The sequence below is a fragment of the Stenella coeruleoalba genome (assembly GCF_951394435.1).
Source record: "Stenella coeruleoalba genome assembly, chromosome: 10".
Classification (NCBI taxonomy): domain Eukaryota; kingdom Metazoa; phylum Chordata; class Mammalia; order Artiodactyla; family Delphinidae; genus Stenella; species Stenella coeruleoalba.
Genome location: NC_137156.1, coordinates 45,255,453 through 45,282,120, shown reverse-complemented (window position 1 = coordinate 45,282,120; position 26,668 = coordinate 45,255,453). Strand labels below are relative to the sequence as shown.

The 26,668-nt window shown below is 43.3% G+C and overlaps 2 protein-coding genes across 15 annotated transcripts in view; one reads left to right on the top strand and one right to left on the bottom strand.

Annotated features, from left to right (window-relative positions):
* Positions 1-11,224, bottom strand: part of BEND6 (BEN domain containing 6) — a 50,953-nt gene extending 39,729 nt beyond the window's left edge. For 3 of the 4 annotated variants that reach the window (XM_079934496.1, XM_079934494.1, XM_079934497.1), the window contains exon 1: positions 11,102-11,224. The gene's annotated coding sequence lies outside the window, so the exon portion shown is untranslated. The remainder of the gene's footprint in view (positions 1-11,101) is intronic. The other variant, XM_079934495.1, reaches the window with a different exon arrangement.
* Positions 11,225-11,712: 488 nt separating this feature from the next.
* DST (dystonin) overlaps positions 11,713-26,668 on the top strand; it is a 496,974-nt gene continuing 482,018 nt past the window's right edge. For 5 of the 11 annotated variants that reach the window (XM_079934485.1, XM_079934486.1, XM_079934474.1 and 2 more), the window contains exons 1-2: positions 11,713-12,130; positions 12,697-12,731. In XM_079934485.1, the coding sequence (XP_079790611.1) occupies positions 11,950-12,130; positions 12,697-12,731 (216 nt within the window). In that variant the 5' untranslated portion in view covers positions 11,713-11,949. The remainder of the gene's footprint in view (positions 12,131-12,696; positions 12,732-26,668) is intronic. The other 6 variants (XM_079934475.1, XM_079934477.1, XM_079934476.1 and 3 more) reach the window with 2 other exon arrangements.

Here is a 26,668-nt window from a genome sequence, read left to right as displayed (position 1 = left end):
GGTATCTCACCTCCCTTTGTATTTAAATAAAAATTCTGTTATGAATTAAATAAAAATCATGAAAGGCAAGTACGGCACTACAATAAAACTTAAGTACCCTTTCAAATTGCCGAAAGTTTTGGATTGTTTTCTATACATATCGGTTTTGGAATGTACAGACATAGAAGGTCCTCTTCAGTACTCCAGTCGGAGTATGAACTGAAGACTCCCCTCTAAATGAGTTCCAAAGTGCCAGGAAAAAAGTGCCAACATATTTCTAAATATCCAGTGGCTGGTTTAATGTTCTCTGTAAAATGGGCTACTAGTTTCAGCTCAGCCTTTGGCAAGGCATGGAGGAGGGACATGTCCATATTATTATTTTTTAATTATATATACACTAGAAGAAGGCAAATCAGGATAGGAATGGCTCTGAATCAATTACACTTCAATTTTTTAAAAAATTGAAACTCTACCAAAAAAAAAAAAAAAAAAACCACCAAAGATCAGAATGGCTGTGAAGGGTTGGGCGCCCTCTCCTGCAGCAAGCACAGCGCTCTACTGAGCAAAGCAAGTGCTTCCTTATCAAAGTGTTCTTGACTTCTGGAGAGAAACTACAGGGTTTTACTAATATCTATTAGGGAGCATTTCAACTCACTCTTTTTCCTCACGCCAATTCCAAATGCCATCTAACGTGTTTTCAATTTCCAAGTTGTTCCAGAAATACTCCAACTAAAAAGATGATCAATATACTTTAGGATGATACGGCAATGCTGCCAAACTATGATTGCATGGCTTAGACTGATTGGAGACTGTGTGTGAACCTCAGAAACACTAAATATGTTTGAGGGACTCTAGACCTGAATCATTTTCAACTTCCTATGATGAGAAAGGAAAGAAAAACAGTCTCATCAGGCCAGAGTTTGTGGATGCACTTTTACTAAAGCTAATTTAACCAATGAGCTGTGATGTCATGCACTGTCATGCATGTAACCATTATCTAGGAAAGGAATTCATTTAGCTCCCCATCCTGCCCTACCTGACATCCTTAGATCTTTCCAATCCTGTCTCCTTCATTTAATAACAATAAAAATATAGTTAATATTTACTGAGTACTTACTATACCATTCAAAGCATTTAACCTGTACTACCTCATTTAATTCTCACCATCGTGCTCCAGGGTAGGTCCAAGGATTATTCACACTTAACAGATGAGGAAACTGGGGCCCCAGTGGACCCTGGCAACCAATCCCAGTTGCTAACCCATAAGAAGGACTCGAGCCAGAAGTTAGAAACTAATCATCAAATCAGCTTTTCAGCAAATTCTATCACCTCCAGTAACTAGCTTTTGCTTTCTTTGCTTGATGAAGCTCTTACAGGGCCCTCCTTGCCAAGTTCTGCCTCGTAGTCCCATTTCCCCAGAGACTGGAGTCTTGACAGGATCATCAGAGCTTCTCAGGACTCTCATCCCACTCAGCCACAAGGGCTGGAGACCCTCTCTTTGCCCCTCTGATCCCTTCTCCCCCCAATCTTTAAGCTGCTCTCTAAGCCTGGAGGTTGACACGCTTGGGCTCCCTTGCCCTCGTCCCAGCTGGGTTCAGCCAACAGCATGTCCAAGCAGGAGATCAGAGGGAAGGAGAACAGGGAGTTAGGAGGATGTATCCTCCTGCCTCCCTTCCTGTGGGGTTGCCTTGTCTATGTGACCCTCTCGTGTCAGGTTGCGATAACCACTTCCTGCCCTTCCCTGTAAGCCTACAGCTGGTGACATTTCCATTATGACGAGCCCCGAGGTACAGCACTGTTCCTCCTGGTTTGCCTACATCCGGCTGCTATGGTCAGAATGGGTCCTCCCAAAATCCATATGTTGAAATCCTAACCCTCATAGGTTATGGTATCAGGTGATGGGGCCTTTGGGAGGTGATTAGGTCATGATGGGGGGAGCTGTCATGAATGGGATTAGTGTCCTTATTAAACAGTCTCCAGAGGGATCCTCGGCCCCTTCTGCCAGGTGAGGACACAGTGAGAAGTCAGCAGTCTGCAGCACGGAAAAGGGGCTTCGCCAGAACCCAACCATGCTGGCACCTGATTTAGGACTGCCAGCCTCCAGAATTGTGAGAAATACATTACTGTTGTTTATAAGCTACCCATTCTCTGGTATTTTGTTACAGCAGTTTGAACAGAGAAAGACACGAACTGCATCATCTGAACCAGAGTCTCTCTGCTGCTCCTGACCTGGCAGGAAAGCCAGATGCCAAATAGCTCAGCCTCTGTCTCATCTGTAATGAGACAGTGAGACCAGCTCATTTTCATCTCGATGTGGTCAGGAACAAGACACCTACAGCAGAGAGATAATAGTGCAGAAATCAGAGGCTGAGAGCGTTGGAAGATAATCTTCACCTGCTCCACAATGTCACCTGTCCCCTCAAATGTCTACGAAAAGCCTGTAGCCGCATAGAGAACAGACTTGCAGTTGCCAAGGGGGAGGGGAGTTGGGGGAGGGATGGATTCGGAAGTTGGGGTTAGCAGATGCAAACTAGTATATATAAGAATGGATAAACAACAAGGTCCTACTGTAGAGCACAGGGAACTATATTCAATATCCTGTGATAAACTATAATGGAAAAGAATATGAAAAAGAATATATATATGTATAACTGAGTCACTTTGCTGTATAGCAGAAATTAACACCACATTGTAAATCAACTATACTTCAATTAAAAAATAAAAAAGCCTGTAGCTGTATGTGTGTGTGGGACCACCTGCAAGTCTGCACAAAAAAGTATATGCAAAACTCAGAGGGACTCTGGATAAGTTTTCCTATGGTTCTAGGGCCTCCAAAACCTTTTCTGAGGAATATCAATTTTTGTGAGTATTTTTCTCCTTGGCTATTCTTATGTTATTACCTGTCCCCATCCTTGATATTTATGTGCCTTTTCCCCATTTATCAGAAACACAAGTGCAGTGTCACGCCTAAAGAAGAGTAAGAACAATGAAGAAGAGTAAGAACAATTTCACATTTTTTTGATTAATGTAGAACATTCTATCCATCTTGAAAGTTGAGTGCAAGATGAGATCATTAAGATTTTTGCTTTAAGGAACCATATTCTAGAAAATTAATAAGTTTCAGACCAATTTTTAAAATTCACAAAATGTAATAATTTTGATGCAGGAATCAATGCCTATGCATAAAAATCAGGAGTGATGCAACTTTCAAATATTAATTTATCTTATCAGTTATAACATGAAAGGACAAGCTAATTTCTCTTTGAAATATCTGCCATGTTAATATCGTATACTAATGAAATTAAGTGTATACCATTTACCAATGTGTCTATTAATTTTGTACTTTAATAATCTTGAAAGTTTAGGTCAACATAATCTGCTGAGTCACATATTTCAGATAATTTACTTAATCAATCATCTTAACTGCTTTGCCCTCTCATCTACTACCAATATTAGATACTAATATTATTTCAATACAATATTATTACTACCAATTTCTTGCTCTAATATTCTTTTGTATCCTGTTGAAGCAACATTACATTCCCTGATGAGGAAACCCAGGACATGGTCCTGTACCCTGTGGGTGAGGAGAAGTAAACAGGGACCATACCAGCCGACTCCTGGGGTTCTGGTGCCCCTTAATCCAGGCACCTAGACCCAGACTCCATCAGCTCACCTGGGGCAGACCGCCAGGACATGGGGGACACTAACTGTGACCCTGCAGTGTCTGCTCAAGGTGGGTTCCTGCTTCACTGCAGATGGCCCCAAAATGAAACTGCAAAGAATAGACCCAGAGGGATCTGAGACACTCAGGAAATTGTGGTTCAAAGGCTGTCTCTGGGTGGAATGCATGAATATTGTACAAAACCCTTCACAGCCTACGGGGTCAGCAGGGAACCTGGAGGAGATAGAACCACCAGACGGAGAGAGTAGGACACCCTGGAAACTGGACTTGCCCACTGGAGTGAGGAAGTCCCATGATGAAATAACCAGCCTTTTAATGTGATGGAATGTGATCACAGTGACAGGACATGGGGATCTAGTGTCCTGGGAATATGGGGGGCGGGGTTCACAGGCACGGCAAGCGTGGGAAGCCCGAGACAGTGGGTGGATGGAGCTCAGCCACTAGGATGGGTGGGCGGTCTTCCACACCACAGGCAGGGTTATCCTGGTAGGATCCAGGGCCCCAGCTCCCAGGTGTCCGGGGAAGGCTGGATGTTGAAAAGCCTCACAGCTGAGGCTTAGGCAGGATGTAGGAGGAGTGTCTGCTACATTCACCAGGATATCCAGGAGTAGTTTCTGGGAGCCTGATACTACGTCCTTGCCTCTCTTTTAGCCTTAAGACTATGGAGATCCTTGCAGATTCAGCTGAAGACTGAATTCTAGGACCAGTGTTTTTCGCTCAGAATGGGCTTATGCATTCAAACATCTGGATGGTTGTGGAGTGGCCCTAGATAGTTAATACAGGCTTCCCTTCTCAGGGCTGAAACTGACATTCCAATGAAAGTTACAGAGTGAACTCTCTTGCCCCTCTCCCAATCTGTTTAAACTCTCGGGAAGACAAGGAAACTCAGAGAACACTGTCTCCACTTAGCCGTAGGGTGGGCGGTGTTCGCCTGCATTGGGGAAATGTCCCTGAACTTGTATAGGTTAGAGCTGAGTGCTTCCTCAGCTCATCCCAGGCTGATGGTGCTCCAGACCCTTCTCCCAGTCTCAGGGGAGGCACTTAGGTGACGTGATGCCGATGGATGAGAGAATGATTTGATGCTGCGGAAGCCTTGGTATCTGTGTGGATTTGTATGGTTTTGAGGATTCTCTTTTTCTTTTTGGTAATAACTCCTTAAGAACCTGGTGAAAACTATGGACCATGTCCCTCTAAAGAGACTCACAGTTTTACATATAATTTCAGGTCCCTAGAATCCTGTTCGTGAATTCCAGGCTAAAAGCTCCTACAGCAGAGATAAGACCAAGAACAGGCTTTAGGTTTTTGGCTTTCTTCTTTGAAATGTAAACTTTACTGGATTCTAATTCAGTGAGTTTGCTATTTGTTTCCCTGTCTTACTCCATAAAGTATTTTGGAACCACAAAGACATTTTAAGACATATTTTTCTTTCTGTTCCTAAATCCATGAGATGTCATTACACTGGGATAATTTCAATACTCTCTGGAACTGTGTGTGTTTGAAACATCTTTTACTAATTTTCGGTTACTCATCCCATTTTCCTTGATACGCTTGCTATCTCTGTTCTCTTAGTGACATTCTTTCAGGCCATCAGCATGCTGATGCATTAGCATACAAAGCTACTACCACAAAATATTTAACGCAAAAGTCCTACAAAAAATTATTGTAAGAAATGGAGATAATTTAGCTATTAAATATTGCTGTTGTTTTATTAAGACAATCTGGAATTTAATTCATAAACATCAGTTAATCAAGAATTTATTCATCTCATAACATATTTACTATGTAACTTATAAACCTCTTACCTTACTTTTTTCCCTTTTTTCACTTAAGAATGTTGAAATGCTTGTAATGAACATGGCAACTCTTATCTTGGATCTAGAAGGCAATGACTTCTGCTTTCAAACTGGCTTTGTAAGTTGCCCATTCTTAGAAATGGTGGAAATATTTCACACTATCTGAATAATAATGAACAACACTGCACAGTGATTTATAACTCTGAGAGCTTTATAATTTGATTTATGAACAGCTCTCAGATTTTCCATTGGCAGTTCATACAACTCTGAGTAAACTTTCTGGCCAAATGACTCAGTATTTTGCTGTATGACTAATCCCACACTCATTGTGGAAACTGGAAATGAATTCTATTTGCTTGTGGATAATAAATGATTACTTTACAAAAACTGTCTGCAAAGCATTATAGAGTAGATGAATTCAATTATACTGATGTTTTTAAAGTCTCAAACTCAGCAGACTTTTTTGAGAAGTCTGTAATGTTCACAAAAAAGAACAACCCCTCCCTCCAAGCATTATCATGGATTTTGCCACCCATAGGATAACAAATCCTAATTAGGCTCTAAAATTTCTAAAACATTAAAAGAACAATTTGGGATGATGTCATTTGAAATATTTTCTCTTACAATGATGCCTTTAAGTTATTTTCCAAGTTTTTATTACTGTAAAATAAAGTCCTTTCCTGGGATATATTTGCTGCAAAGATTTGATATTATTGCAAATAACAATTGTTTCTCCTTCATAAATGCAAAATTTAAAATGACAATAGTGATGCATCTGTATGATGGCTCCCCTGATTCTGGTGGCTGGAAATTGCCTCCAAGATTATGTTACTTGCTGTCGGTGCTCCCAAATGATGTAGCTCCTTGAACTTTCAATACAAGAACATGTATATGGTTGGCATAGGCCCTGGTCTCAGACTGCCATGAAAACTATTTGGGAATAAACAGGTATACAACATGTTTCCTCAGATTCCTCCCAATTCCTTTCATGCCATTGATTTCTGAGAGTAAAAAACTTCACTTAGGATCAAGAAGGTTGCCAGTCCAAAATCGGTATGATTTACTTCAAATCATTTATTGCTAGAGCCATTCTTACCCAAACTTTTGGTTTTCAAGGGGGTAACATTCCAATGGAATGTCTCTGTGTGATTACCAGTTGGGTCATCTACTACCTTCTATCGAGGTTTGTAATAAACGCTTACAAACAGCCAGAGCTACATTCCAAGGCATTCGTTCTCTTTCCCTAAAAATCCTTCTTCTAGTCTGAGCATTAGTAGCCAGGGCTGGTGGGGAGGGGCCCAGGGGCAGGGAGCCATCACAACCAGTCAGGGTCAGTTTTAATTCTGCAGAGTCAAAGGCAGTCTGAGAGCAGAAAGAACTGGTCTGGGGGACCCAGGGAGCATGAGGACAAGTATCTAAACCACAAATGCATTGGAGAGGTCACCTTCTCCCCTCCCTTCAACTCTCAGTTTCTCTCCCACTGCTGGCTCCATCTCCCAAGTTGTACCCCTGTCCTGACAAAAGCCCATGTGTTGCCCTTTACTCAGGCTTTACTTGCATTTCTACCCATGCATTCTAGAGTTAAATTTCACCAAAGACTGTAGACAGCGCTCTTGCCTCTTTCCCACGTCCTCGTCCCTCTCCAATCCACTCCCGTCCGGGTTCAGCCTCTCCCACTGCGATGAGCCAGTTCCCTGGAAGGTGTGCAGAGGGCTCATTATCACTGGTCCTCAGTCCTCAGGCTCCTTACCCCAGATGTGCATCTGTCCTGGGAACCCCTGAACTGGAAGCACTTCCCACGTGTCATCTGCTCTCCTTCTCCAGTCCACAAGGGGAAGATATCTCCAAAGCTCTGATTCCAGCTTTTGGTTTTTTTTTTTTACTTTCTGCACAAAGTGTAAAGGTTTTTTTCTTTTTATTAAATTATGTGTAACATAGGCAAAATTATTTCAGTCAATAAATTTTTAAGGAATTTCACATGTTCTGATTTTTTCCACTGCCAATCACATTTGTTTCACCAAAGCCAGAACCTTCAAGATAAGGTAGCCCTTGCAAAAAGAAGTTTTGCTCAATCCACAGTTGTCATGTCAGTCCGTCCACAATCCTTTTAGTTGGGCTTCTTTGATCTCCAATGGAATATGGACAAACTTCAAAATTCCCCACCTGTAATCTTTGGGATCCAATTTCCTCAAGCAGTTTTCTTTAGGACCATGTTTAGGGTCAGGAGATGGATCTGCCTGGTTCTGAATTTTAGATACCCTTTAAAAATGCATTAAGTTCAAATCATATTCACTCCTAAGCTGTCACACCCTAGAACAGTAGAGATCATTGGGATGTGCCAAATACCTAAGATAAAAAAAGTTTTACTGTTTGGCTTTTCACAGTTCACTTGTCAGCTCTGTCTTGTAGTTCTTCCCCACAGATCTAACACATAGTTCTAGGAGTAAAGGAAACCACATAGTTACTCTACGAGGCGGTTCCAGCGATGCAGGTTTACAGAAAAAGCCCCATCAGGGCTTTTTCTGATAGAACTGATACCAGTTCTTTCTACACTTTCTCTTCCATAGTCATTTCGTCCACATCAGTGACTTCAACTATAATTGATGTGGGTGATTCCCATCTGTCTCTGGTTCTCAGTCTCCAGCCGTGTTTTCATGGGTAATTTCACACGGATGACCTTCTGACACCTCTGCCCCTCAATGGGTCTGAAACTCAGTTTGTCACCTCTGCCTTCACAACTCTTCCTTCACCTGAGCCCAAAACGTGAGTCCTCTGCAATCCCTGCCTTTCCCTCAATTGGTCACCACACAGCTTAGATGGATCCTTCTCTTCTTTTCTATATTTCTCCCTGACCCAGACATCAGGAATTTGTGCCATAACTTCCTACCTCTAGGGAGGTACTGCAGAAGATGTTTCTGTCATGTTATTAAAGCCCCTTACTCTTATCTTTGGGAGCAGAATGACTCAGTGATGAGGGGCCTTGGGGAGGGCCTGGGGCCACCAATGGGCAGGGCTGGTATATAAAAGGTCCCTCCTCACACACGGTCCTGCCTCTTGCTCACTCGTGCTGCAGGCCTTGTGGATTGGAGAGTGTCAGGCTCTTTTTAGCCTCTGGTCTTCAGGTGAGAAGTAGTACAGGTAGGGTTCTTTCCTGCTTTACTGTTGGGAAGGACTGTAATTCTTTAGCTGTGACTGGGCGGGGGTGAAGAGTTAGTGGAAAAGGAATAAGACGCCCCATTTTGGCTTTGAGCCTAAGCTATGCTCTTCAATCTGACTTCACCCTGAATAGGGTTAACATTTTAATTTCCTTTCAGTTCCTCGTGTGTGTTCTCAATTTGGTTGAGCATCTAAAGGGAAAAAGGGCTGCAGGGTGGACCATCTTCTACATACCAGATACCAAACTCTCTTAACTAATTTCCCCAACTCATTTGTCTTCTCTTGTGTGACAGTGCTAGCTCACTATCATAAAAAGTCAAAAAATTATATATACTTTTCCATTTTCATTTTTTTATTCTTTGGTATGAAAGATTTGGCCATGGACTTTCCTCCTCCACCCCTACCTCCAAACTTTAAATTTGTGAATTTGATATAATGTCAATTATTATTTTTTAATGAAAATCTATCAGAAAGAAAAGGTATGAATTTTACTAAATTAACTTCCAAAAAGGATTGATTGGTTGATTTAATATTTATTGAATTCCACAACGCATTAGCATCACACAAACACACAGAAAGAAGCAATTAATAACATGCCATTTGGAGAAGGGAGTGATAAATTAGCAACAAACAAAGCAGAAAACAATGGAACCTAAATACTAAATTCTTTCAACGATTTGGTTTGCTTATTATTATTATTAGTATCCTTGAGATAACTGATGCAAAGAACAGAAATGAACGCATCTAAAAATAAATATCTATAATCCTACTGCAGGGCAGTTAAGTATTTGCCTGCCAAAAGAGATAAATGATGTTCTTGTGTGCACTTTGAACTTACAAATGGCTGCAGCAAGACTCAGAGTGATAACAAGTTGTAACTCAAAATCATAATTGCTATTTAGTTGCTTTCTGTTGTTATAAATGCACAGTTTGGGGCAAAATGGTTACTATGCTGTATTTGCGGTCTTCGGCATGTTTCAAGGATATTTAGGGCCATTTCAGCTCACTCACAAATTTTCCTCAATAAGTATAAAGTAACGATGACCTTCCTCATTAGTTATTTCTCCCAATGTTTGCAAAAGGTTAATTCAGTTTTGTTGTTGTTTTAAATTACTCCACCAGGCCACTGTGAGGCAATGCGGTACAGAATTCTTCCTTTCCTGTTGTGCCCCACACGGCAGGCTCCCAGGCTTCTCCTCAATAACCCCTGCACAGTGGATGGCAATGTGGTCTCCCACTGCAGTGGCTGCGGTATCAGGAAACCTTTGAGCGACCTGCACAAATGCAGTGCTACCTATCAGGCCCAGAGCCAGGGACCTTGTAAGCCCATCCTGCAGGCACTCTGATTCACCATTCTCACTTTATACAGCATCTGCAAGCAAGGTCCACCTTCAAACCAGAACAACTGAATGAGATAATGCTTATTTTATCATAGGAAACAAGATGTACATAAGAAAACTCAATCCATTGTTTCCCATGGTGATGAATCTGGCATTTAAGATGTGCATTATTCAATGCCTTTTTGAGTGTCCTTTAATGCTTACACGTGGTAATACGTTAAAGGCCTTAAGAACATCAATGGTAAGCCTTTATGCAGAGCTGAATAGTGTATTTTGTATAGTTAGAAAACCACACTGATCTTGAGATCCTACAAACAAATAACAAAATTAAGTATTGTCATCGATTTTTGAACTGCTTTCCGGAATTTTACAAAATACTTTATTAAGACACAATTTCTTCAGTCTCCGAAATATTCCAGAGTCCACCCTAGTAGTTACTAGCAACTCCACAAATGCAGTAATGGGTTACCTTGTCACTATAATTGCAGTTTCTCTACGCGAGCAAACAAAACAAGCAAAACCCAGCCCCGCACGGGAAAAGCCAGCACTGGCTCGGGAGCAGCAGAAGGCGACAGAACACCGGCCGGCTGAGGTCACTGTCGCAATTGGTCCGGGCCAGGTGGCCCGGCGGCCGCAGGGACAGAGGCCACTGCAGCGCCCCCGCCGCGCCTCCCGCGTCCGCACTGCGCCAGCGGCCCCAGGAAAATCTCCAACTGCAGGATTCCTTTTGCTGATTACGAAGAAAGGGGAGGGGGCAAGAGGGAGAAAGGGAGTGTGTGCGTTTTGAGTGTGATAGATCACTACTTCCTCACTCGCCCTACAAAATCTCTCCTCAAAATATTTACAAGCCAATCTCCAACTTCCTCCATCTGCTGGTTCCTCAATCTGAAATTGCCTCTGCCTCCAATTGCACTAAAGGAGGCAAGGTTTTAGGGTCAACATGGATACAAGAGTATGCAAAGTGCCCCCTTCTCGGCTGAGTGACAGAGTTCAAGTCTGCAGACCCGAGCGCTCCGCCGGGGAGCGCGCCCAGTTCAGGGGGGACGGACGGGACGGGCCCCCGTTCCGGGGGACCCCAATTCCCAGGAAAGGCCCTGCCCGGGGCTCACGCTTCGGCGTGCAGGAACCCCCCGCAAGCAATAGCTCACCCAGCTGCATCCTCCGAAGCCCCAGCCTCGGGGTGGGGCGCGGGGAGGTGGGAAGCAGGGGCAGCACCGCCTGCAGGCTCCAGTCGGCGCCTCGCGGTCTCCCCGTGGCTCCGGGGCGCCCCCTGTCGCCGGGTTTCCAGCGATCTGGGCACGGGAGGCTGGAGAGGTGGCAGCCCGGGCGTCCGGGAACGGAGGGGCGCCCGGCCCGTGCCCCCCGGACGGTGCGGACCGGCGGGCGGCCCCGCGGGATGGCGCTGGACGCTCAGGCCCGGGCGCAGCCCGCGGCTGCCGCCGGAGCCGTAGCAGCCATGTCCGCGCGCCCGCGCTGCCGCAGCCCGGCCGTGATGTCATCCGCTGAGCCCCCGCCGCGACGCCCCACGCCCGCCCCCCGCGGGCCGCCGCGTCCCCGCCCCGCCCCACGTGCTCCCGGCTTTGGGGATGCAGAGGCCGGCGGTGGCCGTGGGACGATGCGCAGAGCCCAGGTGGCCCCGTTGCCGGCGGCGCTGCCCCTCCCCGTCCGCCGCGTCTCCGGCGGGGCTGCGCCCGGGGGCTGCGCACGGGTGGGGGCGGGGGCGCCCGGGGAGGGCGGGGTGGGCTACCCGCGGCCAAGTCCGTGCCAGGTCGCCGTCTGCTGAGTCATGGCCAGCGCTGCCCGCAGCCCGGGCTCACTCGCGTAGCGCGGCGGACGCGAGTGCGCAGCCATTGGGCCGGGCGCGGGGCCGCAAGCGTCGGGCATGACGCGCTGAGCTGCGCTCGCCCGTGCCCGCAGCTCAGCGTGCGCCCCGCGCGGGTGCTTGTGCCGCCGCCCTCCAGCCCCGCCGGCAGCCGCCGCCGCTTCGCCCCGCACCATGATTGCCGCCGCTTTCCTCGTCTTGCTGAGACCCTACAGCATCCAATGTGCCCTTTTCCTCTTGTTGCTTCTGCTGGGCACCATCGCCACCATCATCTTCTTCTGCTGCTGGCACCGCAGGCTCCAGAAGGGGAGGCATCCGATGAAATCGGTCTTTTCGGGTCGTTCAAGGAGCCGAGGTAAGACACCCCGCGACGGGCTTACTCGGGCCGGAAGGAATCTTTAAGCCGATTTGAAGAGGGAAGCGCGCTCTCTGGCTTCCGCGCTGCTCCCTCTACCCTATCCACGCCCGCTCCCCTAGCCCAGTGCGTTTCCGTGTTTAGCGTCCCTGTCCCCCTCCTCGGGTCGGCCGGATTGGGGTGACCGCGGGAAGCAGATCGCCGGGAGGTGGGGGGAACGCACCAGATGCTTGGTGTCAGTGTGCTTAAGCCCTGGGGATGGCTGGAGCGCAGTCCGGGCTGCGGCAGCCTCGTCCACCCCCACCCTCCGGCCGGCGCTGGACCGTGGAGCATGGAGAGTTCGGGGCTCCCCAACTCCCCCAGAACTTTCCCTGAAACTTCTCGCGGAGAAATCACCTAGAGACCGATGGCCTAGTAAACAGCCCTCCCAGCAGGCTGTCCCCACTGCGTTAGAGGCGTCCGGAACGCGCCTCCCCGACCCTCGTCCCCCGGGTAAGTCGTCCGTGACTCGGCAGGTGAAGAACAAGGAGTTAATTGACGTCTCGTTTTTCTTTTTTTTTCCGCAGATGCTGTTTTGAGATCACACCACTTTCGTTCCGAGGTAATTTATTTAGCGCGCACGCTCAAGGTCAGAAGAAGTTCTCTTTGCTGGGTACCAATATTAATCATATGGGTGTTCAGAAGCCAGTAGGGCGTTGAATGGCGAGCATGCTACCCCCAAGCCGAAAGGGACGTGTTTCCTTTTAAGTGACTCCCCAGCATGAGTGCCTAGTGAACGGTATTGGCAGATCTCTTGTGTCCTGGAGCCGCTGTGCTGGAAGGGGTGAGACAGCCCTTAAAAGCGGCCAGACCTTAGGAACTGAGCCTCGGGATGGATCTCAGTTTCCTTGACAATCTATAAATCGCCCGAAGCTTTCTGGGTGCAGGCAGCTGGCGGCGGCTGTTCACTTGGGTATCTAACCTCAGCTGGGAGCTTTTAGGGAGCTGGTGCAGAGCAGTTTGATCCATGTGCATTTTCCTTTAGACTTTCAAGTTTATATTCCTATTCACCCGGAAAGAGCTCCATGTTTTACTGGGGATGTCTGATGATTTTTGCAGAGCGATGGTGGTAGTGATCTGGCTTTACTAACAAAACGTGGACCATCCCTCCGTAAACAGGTGACCTGGCTTTGCAGCAATTCAGTGGAACTGTTGTAGGACTAGTTCCGCTGGAGATAGACCAAAATGAGAAACACAAGCTCTCCCTGACCCAGCATTTCTTGATGAATTTCCAGGCCAACCCTCCACTTAATGCGAGATGATTGTCCCTCTTTTCCCACGAGTTTCACACAGCCAAGAGAGTGCTGGTAGCAATGTTTGATGCCCTTTGCTCATTTTAGCAGAGACTTCATAGTTAGAAACGCTCCATTGACTTGCCATTTACCTGAAAAGTTATTTTACATTTCATTTCACTAGTTAATCCAATGTTTTATTCCACCCTAGATGTTTGATTGGACTCTGGTTGCTTGATAGCTTTTACTGCATTACTATAACATCGTTATAATGTGGCACAATGAATAATTCTACATGGAACCCCAGTGGGTGAGAACTATTAACTCAATTTAGGACTGTAAAGAGAATAAAATAACCAGTCAGATAATCAGAGGTTCCATTGCTGCCTTTACACTAACTAGCTGTGTGGTGCTGGGAAACTCTCTCAACTTCTCAGCCCTTCAACTATAAAATAGGGCCAATAGTACCTTATAGGGCTGTAGGGGGAGGGCAGGTTTACCAGTAATCATGTTAACAAAACCCCACTTAGTTCATAGTAGCTATTCAGTACTGGGTAGGTATCATTACATTTTGTAAAATTGAATTAAAAATGTGTAAAAATAAAAGATCTGTCCACAAATCTTAAAGTCTTTATTAGATTAATTCAAAGTTATGTGAAACAGCATAAGCTGTGCCTGTTATGAACCAACACTTTTTGAATACTTGATTAATTTAATAGAATAACCCATTTAGAGGTGACAAAAAATAAATCACAGCCAGGGTGCGAACACCAAAATTTAGGATTTTCATTTTAAAAGGAAATCACCAGTCCAGTACGTGTAAATGATAGAACCAGAATAAGAATCCTGTTATGGGTTGTTAGATTAGTCATCAAGTGTTTCAACTAAAGCATAGGCAGAAAAAATGAGATAGGTCTACGTTTTGTCTAGTTATCTGTCAGTTAAGCATTTGTCCTGAGCTTGCATTTGGTTAGGAAAGCTGGGAGTGATTGTTTAATGCCATAGCTCATTTCACAAGATTCCTGGTACAGGTTGACATCCTGTGTGTGCTTCGTATTTGCCTTGTCTGCCGGGCTGGGAACATCATGACGGCATGGACCAAGTCTCTCTTGTTTAGCGCTATATCCCCACTGCCTGGTGTATAATGGGCTCTTAATAAGTATTTATCAAATGAGTGAAAAATTCTCTGTGAGTGCCAGTTCTTGTAACTGGGCAAATACAACTCAGAATTGGGCCAAAAAGAAAAATGCACATTCTCAGGACGTTGCTCAGAATTCAGCATTTGCTGAATCCCAACTCTTATTTTATCTTTCTAGACTTTAAAACATTGCCCTGGAGTTTGTGTTAAAAAATGTAAATCACTAATTATAACAAAATGTATTTGGTTAGATTTTTTTTTCTCAGAAAGTTCAATGCAGTATTAGCTTCATTTGTTGATAGGCCCCCCATGTTCCTTTTCATACCAAGTCCCTGGGTTAAACTACTCAAAGAATGTCATTTTATAAGTAAAAATCGTGAGACTGTTCCATGAGAATGTCATATTTCATCATTGTTTCATGTTCGCCACAAATAAGACATTTTCCTCTACGGAAAACAGAGGGGATTTTTTTTCCTTCTCCGTTTCTACCAAAATGCCATTTCCAGCAGGATTTTCTCCTTGAGAAATACCTATGAAGTTTTTGGATTCTAGCGTGTTAGAAAATTAGAACTTGTGTCACATAATGGCTATTCTTGTTGCTTTGTAGCAGTAGCTGCTGCAAAATAAGTATCAAAGAAAATGTTTTGATTTTCCTACAAGTTATAGTCCTGTCGAGTATTCTATTCCTCATCCCAATCTCAGTCAGTAGATAATTCACTCTCAGTATTGCCGTGGCTGTCAAATGAGGAAAATGGGTTTAGGATCTGAGGACTTATTTTGAAATGTGAAAGAGCTTTGGGAAAGCCCTGGAACACATGAGGAAGTTCAGTTAGCTCTTGGCTGCTTTGCTTGGCGGAGGATATTGCTTCTGCTTTCCACACGTCCAGGAAAGTCCAACTGGAGAGGAAATTTCAGGATGTTTCTTCCCAGGTAGGGAGAGAAATACTTCTCCACGGGGGAAACCCTGGCATCAGGACTCAGTGTGCTTTGGGGAAGTTCTGCAGCAGGAAAAAAAGCCACGTATCTCTTGTGAGGGGCTGCAGCTTTTCCCCCCTCACTAAGTGGATAATAAACACCTTTCTTCAACTCAGTTTCTTCCTCATGAAGCTAGAAATAAATGATTCAGAGATTTATGAGATGTTTGGGAACCATAACCACCAACAGCCCCTTTTTATTTTCATATACTTGCAAACTCATCTCTACTGGCTTAAGAGTTCTCTAAGTTTTAATAATAGCATATGAGAATGTAAAATTATTAATCTACTCAGCAAGGGCTCAATCTCCAATTCTCTGACAGATAAAAGGCCCAGTTAGATAGCTAGAAATATGTGCTTTGTATATGAAAATAAAATACTTGTACCATATATATAGTAATAAACAATATATATAGTGATGAGAGGTGATTTCACATGGAGATGGGACACAGTCTGGAAACCAAGTGTTCATTCTGGGTCTCTAAGAAGGATACTTTTCCTGGGGACTTAATAATGTTTGATGCTGTGACTTTACACAATGCTTAACTGTTTCCCTAGATGCCTGTGGTGAAGATCAGACAGTGACAGTCCTGATTTTAAGGAAATCTCGGAAAGTGATATGGGTAATTGAGGTACCATTAGATTACAAGAAAGAACCTTGTGAGCCCTTCAGTAGAGTGAAGACAATTACATATAATGCCCTTGGAGAATACCCAGCATGAACAGTGGTACATGATCCCTATTCATCAGCTCGGTGGAATAAGGGCAGCCTTGTTTGATATCAGCAGAGGCAGGAGGGTGTTTTGTGTCCATCAGGATTGAGTAAATATCTTCACTTCCTGTTTAAGGGAAAGGAACCAAAAGAGTTAACTCTAGTTAACTCAAGCGAGATAAGGACTCAGTAAGACAGGAACCCCCAGCTACATTTTGTCTGCTGTGTAGTGTTTAACTGTGTCACTCACAGCTCAAAGAATCATATGCCCAAAATTCTCAATGAAAGAGAGAGGCTAAGTGGAGTGAATTTTTAGTGGCGATTTCTTACAAAGCTGAATGGGCAAATCCTTTGGGTTTTTCCAGTAATTTTCCACGTTATCGTAGATGAAAGGATGGTCCACACTGACCCTCTTGGCCTCATCATGTTTCCAGAGAATCCCTGCACCAAACCATGGAAAAATGGTCAGTGGAATACCCATAGTTCACAGCTTGTTGTGGAATTTGCATCTTTCATTAAGGGTTACTCAGTGGATTAGAGAAACTGATAGTTTATTATTTAGTTCTCTTTTACAATTAGGTTATCTTTATAAAGATAAAGATAAATAAATAAAAAAAATTTATTTATTTATTTTATTTATTTAAAATAAATTCTTTGCCTAGAGTTAAATTCTAGGTCTAAGTTAGTTTATGCTAATTAAATCAGTCTTAAGTTGAATTCCACACATGATACAGGGTTCATTTTGTTTCACACAATTATTTTAAAAACAAAATTTACTTTTTCATCCTTTATGAGGTATGATATTAGAGGATAGGAATAAGAATGGGTCTGAGGTGTAGTCCCTGCCTTGACGATGACTTCCAGGTCACTCCCAATATCAGTGCTGAAATTTTATAGTTACTGGTTTCTTCTGCTCCAGTAACTGAACTGACATCCAACTATGAATCACAAATCTGATGGGAGCATCAGAGACCAAGCTGTGCAAGTAAAGCCAGTACATTTGTGAAAAAGACAAATTCACCCCATTCACCAAAGTCACTACCACCATATAATTTACCCTTACTTCAGCTACGTGGCAACAAAGCAGAATGCTAAAAGCAAAAGAAGAAGAAGAAGAAAGAAAAAAACCCACTTTTTTTTTCATGCATCCAAACCTTTTAAATCCAGTCTAGATGAAAGTGGAAACAAAAGCTTTTTCGGAGAAGTCTGAAATCTTTGTCTAACCTCAAGGGTTAGGAATGACTCTTTTTGAGATTGCAGTTACAACATAGAAACAGGCTAATAACAAGTATTGGTTTAATGAAAGGATTACAGGAGTAAGAGTTCAAAGTCCTGGCTTTGGGTTCCAGCTCTGCCACTAACAAACTGTGCTGTCTTGGTCTAGTATTTTAGGGTCTCTGAGATTCAGACTTTCTGTTTTCACTGGTAACATGAAGATGATCTCTGAATCTCCTTCAGAGTAAACAGGCCCTGTTTCTGCTATGTGCAAAAAAGCATCCTGCTAAAAAAAGGCATCATGTAAAACGTGATTCCTTCTAGGAACTGAAGGCAGGTAAAGATAAAGATATAATTAGCATAAACACAAAGTAACAAATTATGTATAGAAAAGGAATGGTTGGAATACTTCTGATGACATGATTGCTTCTGGCTGGGGTGATCAGAGAAGCCTTCCAGGAGGGGGTGATATTTCTGCTGCAGCATGCAGGCTGAGTAGTACCTGGCTAGACAGACAGGGGCTCAGAGCAAACCCCCAGGCCAGCAGAACCGCTTAAGAATAGGCAACGATTAAGGAAACACACCTGTTTTCAGAGCTCAGAACACGCCAATATGATTAGAAGAAAGGGGTCTTGAGATCACATCAAGATGGAAATATAAGTAGGTGCCAGCTATAATAAAAAATAATTTTTGTGTACCACTTGACAGCTGACAAAGGCTTTGACAGAACATTATTTTATTTGAATGCCTTAGGAGGGCACCTGCTGTGAGCCCTCTCAAGAGAAGGAAAGACTTTTGATTTCTTTTCTAGTAACTATGGCCAATCAGCCTGATCACTCTTTTTTCTCTGTTACGGAGAGTGGAGAGTTGTGGCCTCAGCTGCGGAGGCCTGGGACCATGATTGGCTGGGGGCCTTTCTGGTCACGCCGAAGCTGTACTCTTGCAGCGCATTGCATGTTTCAGGTCTAGTGCTCAAGCATCACTGCGTTATATTTGACTGCAGACACCATATGTCCAGGGGTTTGTGACAACCTGCTCCTGTGGTCATTACAACTCCTAATGCAAAGCATAGTAAATTTGCAGGCAATTTATTATGTACAAGGCTATGTAATATATTACAGTTTTTAAAAGTATTTGAAATGTGTCTCTGCTTTTAAACTTCTTCCTTGAAGAAAATCCCTCTCCCATAATAATCTGAATGTCTATTTCCTTCTCAAATCCTCAAGCCTAGCCCTTCGCCCTCAGCCAGTGACTTTTGTCTCCTAACTCACAGAGAACAACTTCTTGCCCCTACAAACTAAGTGGCATCTTAATCTTCCCTCCCAGCCCAAGGAAAACTTCATCTGTCCTCCCTATGGGTATTTTATGCTTATGCCATGAATTCCTTGTCTTCCTGTCTCTTGGGAGCTGTTCTGAGAGTCGTCCCCTCCTTTCTCTTCTGATGCTCCCTCTCTCCTGGCCCCTGTTTCTAACACATAAACATCATAGGTGCGTCCTTTTGAAAACAACGTAAACCTCCCAATACCACCAGCTCTTCTCTTAAGAAAAGTTCTCTGAAATCTGCCATCTCCTATTCCTCGCCTCTCATTTACTCCGCAATTTAGTAAAATCTGGCTTCTGCTGCTACGACTTGAAACCACTCACCCTTAGCTCAACATTGAGTTCTAAATTGTTACATCACATATTTCCACCTTAGGTTTAATCGACTTATCTTGCATTGGACTTTGTTGGCCACTGATCCCTTCTTGAAACTCTCCCCCACCCCCAACCTTTTTTCTCTGGCCACGGCTCCCTCTGTTCCTGCACTGGACCCTCTTCCTACTTAGATGTTGACATTCCCAGCGTATTCCCTTGCTCATAATTTTTCAAATAGCTTTATTGAGATATAATTCACATACTATACAGTTCACCCATTAGAAATGTATCATTCAATGATTTTTAGTGTTTACAACGTTGTGCAGCCATCACACAATTTAAGAAGATGATGCAACAATGCAGTCATGCATTGTTGGTCAGCTTCTGGCTGACTCACAGTTTGCCTCTACGTGGTCTGTCCTCTTCCATCAAGCCAACCCAGGCTGGTTCACATGCAGTTAGATTCAGGTTCCAATAGCAGCAAGACTGGAAGTGCACTAGGCCTCTTGAGGTCTAGGCTCTCAGCTCATAGACGGCCTCTGCTCACACATTGTTTTGGGGAGTGGGGGAAATAGAGGGCTGATGGGAGAAGTTAAATAGTGTTGTGGCCACTTTTGCAATTTTGTAGCTAATCTTTTGATTTATGTTTAGTTTGCTGCTGTCTACTATCTCTAAAACACTCATTTTAAGCTTTTTCTGTCGTTTTCCCTGGGCAGTCTTTTCTAATACCTTCACTTACATCTGTATAAAAATTACTTCCACCTGAAATTTTTAAGCCTAACCATTTCAACAATTTTGGGGGCTATACTTTCCAGTTTTAGAATATTTTCCATCACCCCAGAAAGATTTCTCATGCCTGTTTTCCACTGATCCCTGTTCCTACCCCTAACCTGCAAAACCATGAATCTGCTTTTGGTATCTGTGGATTTGCCTTTTCTGGACATTGTATGTAAGTGGAATCATATAATAGGTAGTCTTTTGCATCTCTGGCTTCTTTCACGCATGTTAATGTTTTCTAGGTTCATCCATGTTGTAGCATGTATCAATAGTTTGTTCATTTTTATTGCTAAATAGTACTTTATTCTATGACTATACCACACTTCATTTATCCATTCACCAGTTGATGGACATTGGATTTTCCCCCAATTTTTAGCTATTATAAATAATGCTGCTGTGGATATTTGCTTGAAATCTTTGTGTGGACATATGTTTCTATTTATCTTGGGCAGATACCTAGGAGTAGAATTCCTAGCTTGTATGGTAAGTATGTATTTAATTTTTTGAGGAAATTGTCAAACTGTTTTCCAAAGTGGCTGTTCAGTGTAACATTCTCAACAGCAGGGTATGAGGGTTCCAGTTTCTCCACATCCTTGACAATACTTGTTATTGTCTTTTTGATCATAGCTCTTCTAGTGGGTCTGAAGTGGTATCACTTTAGTTTTCATTTGCATTTCCCTAATGACTAATGATTTTGAGCATTTTTTTCGTGTGCTTGTTAGCAGTTCAGAGATCTTAGTGAAATGTTCAAATCTTTGACCATTTTTATTTTATTTTATTTTATTTTTTACTTTATTGAAATACTGAGTTTCGAGTTCCATCTTTAAAAACGAAATGGGCATTTTGGACAATACATTTGTTACAGAAACGAAATAAAATGGAAAGTTCTAGCAAACTAAATAATCTTCTTAAAGAAATTTCCTCCACTGCAGGAAATCTTGCATAGTCTCCTGGCCAGTCATCTGGAGCAATTCTTCACATAATTGATGATTTTAATTTAAAATTTAAGTATTCAAATTCTTTATGTATACCTCTTAAGATTTTCTATTTTTTCTTGAGTCAGTTTGATAATTTGTGTCTTTCTGGAAATTTGTTCATTTTATCTAAACTGTCTAATTTGTTGGCCTAATAGTATTCTCTTTTGCTCCTTTTAATTTCTGTAGGGTTGGTATTACTTTTGTTGGTTCCTTTTGTGTTCATCCAGCCAGAAGGTTGGGGTTTGCTCCCCTATTCGTTGCACACTTCTGTGACTGTGCTTGTGTCCAGGACCAGGTGGCAGGAAGAGAGGGAAAGAATACAATGGGAGTTTGTCCTAGTTTCTTGGGATCAGAAAGGAAGGTTTCCTTCCTAAGAGTTTTATTTTCTCCTCCTTTGGGATTTCTAATGTCACTGCTCGTGGGATTGCTTGAAAGCTGAGGCTTAAGAGAACTCAGAGAAGAAAAAGATGGGGGATTTCTGCACTCTGAGTCTTAAGAATTCTCTTCTTCACTCCTCAAGCCAGAATGAGGGGACTTTTCCTGGAGCTGTCTCTGCCTCAGCTCAGTACCCAGCTCTGGGTTTCAGGCTGAGCTGCTTGCTTGCATTCAGTCTGGGGGATACTGGAGAGCAAACATGGCAAACTCATCACTGGTTTGGTGGTACTTCGAATTCTGGCCTTTTTACTTTAAGCCTCTCGCTACTCTTTGCTTTTCAGGATCCTCAGAAGCTACTCAGTGCATTCTGTCCAGGTGTACAGCCATGCTCAGTGGGAGGCATGTGCTTGTTCTAATTTATTGTAACCAGAGCCAGTCTGTTTAAAAAAGATTTATTTATTTATTTATTTATTTATTTTTGGCTGCACTGGGTGTTATGGCACACGGGATCTTTGTTGAGGCATGTGGGATCTTTTTTAGTTGTGGCATGTGGGCTCATAGTTGAGGCATGCCGGCTCATAGTTGCGGCATGTGGGATGTAGTTCCCCGACCAGGGAACGAACCTGGGCCCCCTGCATTGGGAGTGCGGAGTCTTACCCACTGGACCACCAGGGAAGTCCCAGAACCAGTCCGTTTTTAATTAGTCTATCCACCCTCCACCTTAAGCCCATTGCTTTCCTTCTTTTATTATTTAGTTTTTGGAAAATCTCATAGCATTTTGCCATCTAGTTAAGATGAGGTTGGCAGAAATGTGTATTGCTACATATAACTCACGCAGTACTGAAGAGTCCCCCTATTTCATTATTATGCAGAATTTTTAGGAATCTAACTTCAATACATTGTCATTTGAAAAAAATTTCTTTTTGTTCAGTCTTGTCATTCTCCAGATTTTCTGGATTTTCCACTAATTCTTGAAAACCAAATAGATTGCAATACCTGCAGATTTTATTTACAAAGAGAATAGAACTCTCACATTAAGAAGTAATTTATCAGGGGCTTCCCTGGTGGCTCAGTGGTTAAGAATCCACCTGCCAATGCAGGGGACACGGGTTCAAGCCCTGGTCCGGGAAGATCCCACATGCCACGGAGCAACTAAGTCCATGCACCGCAACTACTGAGCCTGTGCTCTTGAGCCCACGTGCCACAACTACTGAAGCCTGTGTGCCTGGTGCCTGTGCTCTGCAACAAGAGAAACCACTGCAATGAGAAGCCCACGCACGGCAACGAAGAGCAGCCCTCACTCGCCGCAACTAGAGAAAGCCCATGCGCAGCGAGGAAGACCCAATGCAGCCAAAAATAAATAAATAAAATAAATTTATATAAAAAAAGAAGTAATTTAGCAATAGACTGTTAGGTTTCAATAACTAACTGACCAGCTCTGGAGAATCAAATCCCTGACCTGACCCAGCCTGTAGTGGCTGCAGCGAGGAGGCAGCAGGCCTCTGCGAGCATTTCCAGCAGATCCAGATTGTAACTCTCTTGTTTTGAAAGCTGCTGTAGGGCGTCCTGAAGGAATTACAGATATATTTGGGAAGATTTGGTGAGATGGTCCAACTTTTTTTTTTTTAAGTGAGTAGTCACAAATAGAAACTTAAAATTTTTAAAAATAAAATAATAATAATGAGGTCTAATTAATTTCTACCGTTCTGAAGTCCTTCTACAGGATCTTAACTGTTGGTGGACATTCTGAGAATCTCATGAAAGCTCTGGTCCACATCTCCAGAAAAATTAGAGCTACATAGACGTATACTTTCTCACATACTTTCAGGTGCCTTCAGGGGCCCTCTTCATGCTCATCTGTGGATCCTGGGGCAGAGGTAGACCCCAGTTAAGAACTCCTGCAGTGAACTGACTAGATATCCTGCCTAGTTAGGGTCGCTCTGGGCAGTGCCTTGGCAGGGCGGATTGAGCTCAGGTGTGAGATGTGGTAGAAAAACTCCTGTAAATTACCCGTGATACTTGGAGAAATAGTAATTCACAAAGTTGTCCCCAGTCTACAACTTGAAATGCCAGCTCAGATCTTTTTCCTGCAGCCAGGAGGTAGGAGGTACCCTTCAGGCTGATGCGATTGCTCCAAGTTTGTTTGTTTGAACTGAAGAAGTGTGTGTTCAGGAATATACGGGGCTACAGAAGCTCCCTGGGGAGATGTTTCTCAGCTCCCCCCCCATCATGCTGCAGTGATAGGGCCGCGTGAGAGGTGTAGTGGGGAGGGTCCTGACCATACAGAGAGGTGGTAGGGAGGGTCCTGACTTAGGCATTGAAGACCTGTGGTCAAGCCTGTTCCTTAGCTCACCTTGAGGGTAAGTCACTTATTATTGCTGAGATTCCCTTTCTCTTTGGGTAAACTAGAAATAGCAATGCCTGTTCTTTTTTTTTTTTTTTTACAATTTTATTTGTTTATTTATTTTGGGCCATGTAGCATGTGGGATCTTAGTTCCCCAACCAGGGATCAAATCCGTACCCCCTGCATTGGAAGCGTGGAGTCTTAACCACTGGACCACCAGGGAAGTCCCTCTGTCTTTTAACAGGACCTGTGAGAATCAGTGACAGTAATATATGTGATTTTTAAAATACCTAAGCCACTCAAATGGAAAGATAAAGGGATGCATAGCATAATAGCTATGACAGAATGGCACCTTCATTCACCATGCGTTTATTCACTGCATTAGATGATAGTAAATACCTATCATCTAATACCACAGGACATATTTAATTTCCCTGTGCTCCTGGTTGGGAAAATGGCCCTTCTATCTCTCAAATACTTTTTAGAATCTCCTCATTGTATATAGAAGAGAGAATAAAAGGAAGTTTGGTGATACAGAAAGAGAAAGTCAAATGATTTGTGTGACATTTAGGTTGGAAAGATCAGTAATTGAGTAGTTTATATTAGTTTTTTTTTAACATCTTTATTGGAGTATAATTGCTCTACAATGGTGTGTTAGTTTCTGCTTTATAACAAAGTGAATCAGTTATACATATACATATGTTCCCATATCTCTTCCCTCTTGCGTCTCCCTCCCTCCCACCCTCCCTATCCCACTCCTATATTAGTTTGTAAAATGATAGTCAAGGGGAGCAGGATGCTTTTAGGCTCTTCTGAAAATAGTGAGATCTCACCCTGCTCTACATCCTGTGCTGGAGATGACCTAGTTATGGGGAATGATAATAGCTGCCATTTTCTGAGAGTGTGCCTGTCTTTATAGATGTTCTATCTCATTTAATCAGCCCTTGCCCAGTGACTCCCAAAGCTGAAATCCCAGCCTTGGCTCTTTTACCTGCAGAGCCCATGCTCATAGCTACCGAGAAACAGGAAAGTGGGGCTGAATTACAATGAGCTGAACTGGCATTTGCCCTTCCTAAGGTTCATAGGGATCAGTGTTAACTTACAGCCTTTAACCTTGAAAACTGAGAATAACCTTTGAGCTTGCTCTTCAGGACTTAGAGATAGTGGTAATTGCCATCTGAAAGCAGGGTGGGGACTCAGATAGAAGCAAGTTTTCTTTTTTTATTAATTAAAATTAAATTAATTAATTAAATTTTGGCTGCGTTGGGTCTTCATTGCTGCATGTGGGCTTCTCATTGCGGTGGCTTCTCTTGTTGTGGAGCATGGGCTGTAGGTGCGCGGGCTTCGGTAGTTGCAGTACACGGGCTCAGTAGTTGCGGCTCACGGGCTCTAGAGCGCGGGCTCAGTAGTTGTGGCTCACGGGCTTAGTTGTTCTGTGGCATGTGGGATCTTCCTGGACCAGGGCTCGAACCCGTGTCCCCTGCATTGGAACGTGGATTCTTAACCACTGTGCCACCAGGGAAGTCCCGGAAGCAAGTTTTAACTTAAAGAAGTAAGGTTCTCTGAGCTCCACTTGTTAATTTTTGAAATCCTCAAAGAAATGAATTTCCATTATTTAATCTATTTTCTGAGAGCTTTTTTCCAACATATTGGAATTTACATTTCTGAGTTATAAGATACAGAGCAATAAGATTATAACAACATGCAAATACAGTGCATTTTCTCCATTATTGTTAGAAAGAAAATGTGCTGGTGTTTCCACAGATGCAGTCAGTGTATTTGTTAGGCTGAATTCCCCCTCATTCTGGGTCTGCTGGTTACATTACCGACGTGGCAGAACAGAAGAAAGCAAAGGCTGAATTTTAAGTAACATTCCTAGTTGTTTAGACTCTCTTAAAAATATTCGGAATACCTAGCTATATGTCTGAGTCATCTGCTGTACTGGGTGGGAGGTAAAATTGGGAAATTTTGGCTGGCTACTGCTATGTTACAATTTCTCTAGAAACCTCAAGAAAATAATGGACTCAAGCATGCCTTGAGCTTTTCTCTGAGAAACTATGGCAACGGGCCTTTTAATTAAAGCTGAAGTAGTGTGTGTAGCTTAGGAAAACAGAGAGATGCTGCCAACTGATAGGGAGAGTGTACAAGAATAATCCAGACAACTAAAAAAAAATTCATCTTAAATCTGTTTGGTAATTCTTTGTTCTCTATATTGTTCAAAGAAATGGTAGGAAACTTTTTTTACTGGATATCAGTATTTGACTTTGGAAATGTTATATATATATATATATTTAAGAGAATATAGTTTCCTGATCACGTTTTTTAAGATTATTGTTCAAATGAATTTATATTTCCTGAGTACACGTTAACTGACAGATGGAAGGCCAGCCCGGAGGGCAGCCAACCTAGGGTGGTCACAGAATGGATGCTATTTCCATTTTGATAATGGAGGTTGTTTACATGCCCCAGTGGAATGCACTGGTGGGTTGAATATCAGCAAATTAGTAAACTGTTCCCCTCTTGAGCTGAACCGTTGACAGCCCACATGCTAGAATTTATAAACTCAGAGCATACCAAACAGTAATTTAAAAAACAGAAGCTAAATGGAAAAGCAAGAGTTGCCATTTTTCTCAGATCAAAATCTGTGTTGTGCTAACATGTCCCCCTGCCCCAGTGATGGAAAGATTTTATCACCCTCTTTGCCAGAAAGAATTTGAGTTTATGCCTATTGTTTTGGTACTTCCAGTCACTCTTAAGAATGTACCTGTTTGGAAGATGAATTGTGTAGTCACCTGATAAGGGCAGTAGCTGGAGAGGGGAGGGGCATCTGATGAAATACAATGTCGTGGTGACAAACATAAAGCTGGGGACAGGGAAGGAACCGGCTCTTACGATAGTCTGTTATCTGGTCTCCTTGCCTCTGGTTCCAGTCCGCCTCTTGCTATACTGTTGGCAGAATTAGTTACCTGTAGTCAGATCTGACTTCCCACACTGTCTGCCTGCGAGATTAGTAATTTTTTTGCAGCCTCAGCTCCAACCACCTCCAACGGATGCATACCCTAAACTCAGACAAGGCTCAGCTGCCTCATGTTCACTGTCCTGTGTTTTCATACTGTTGCC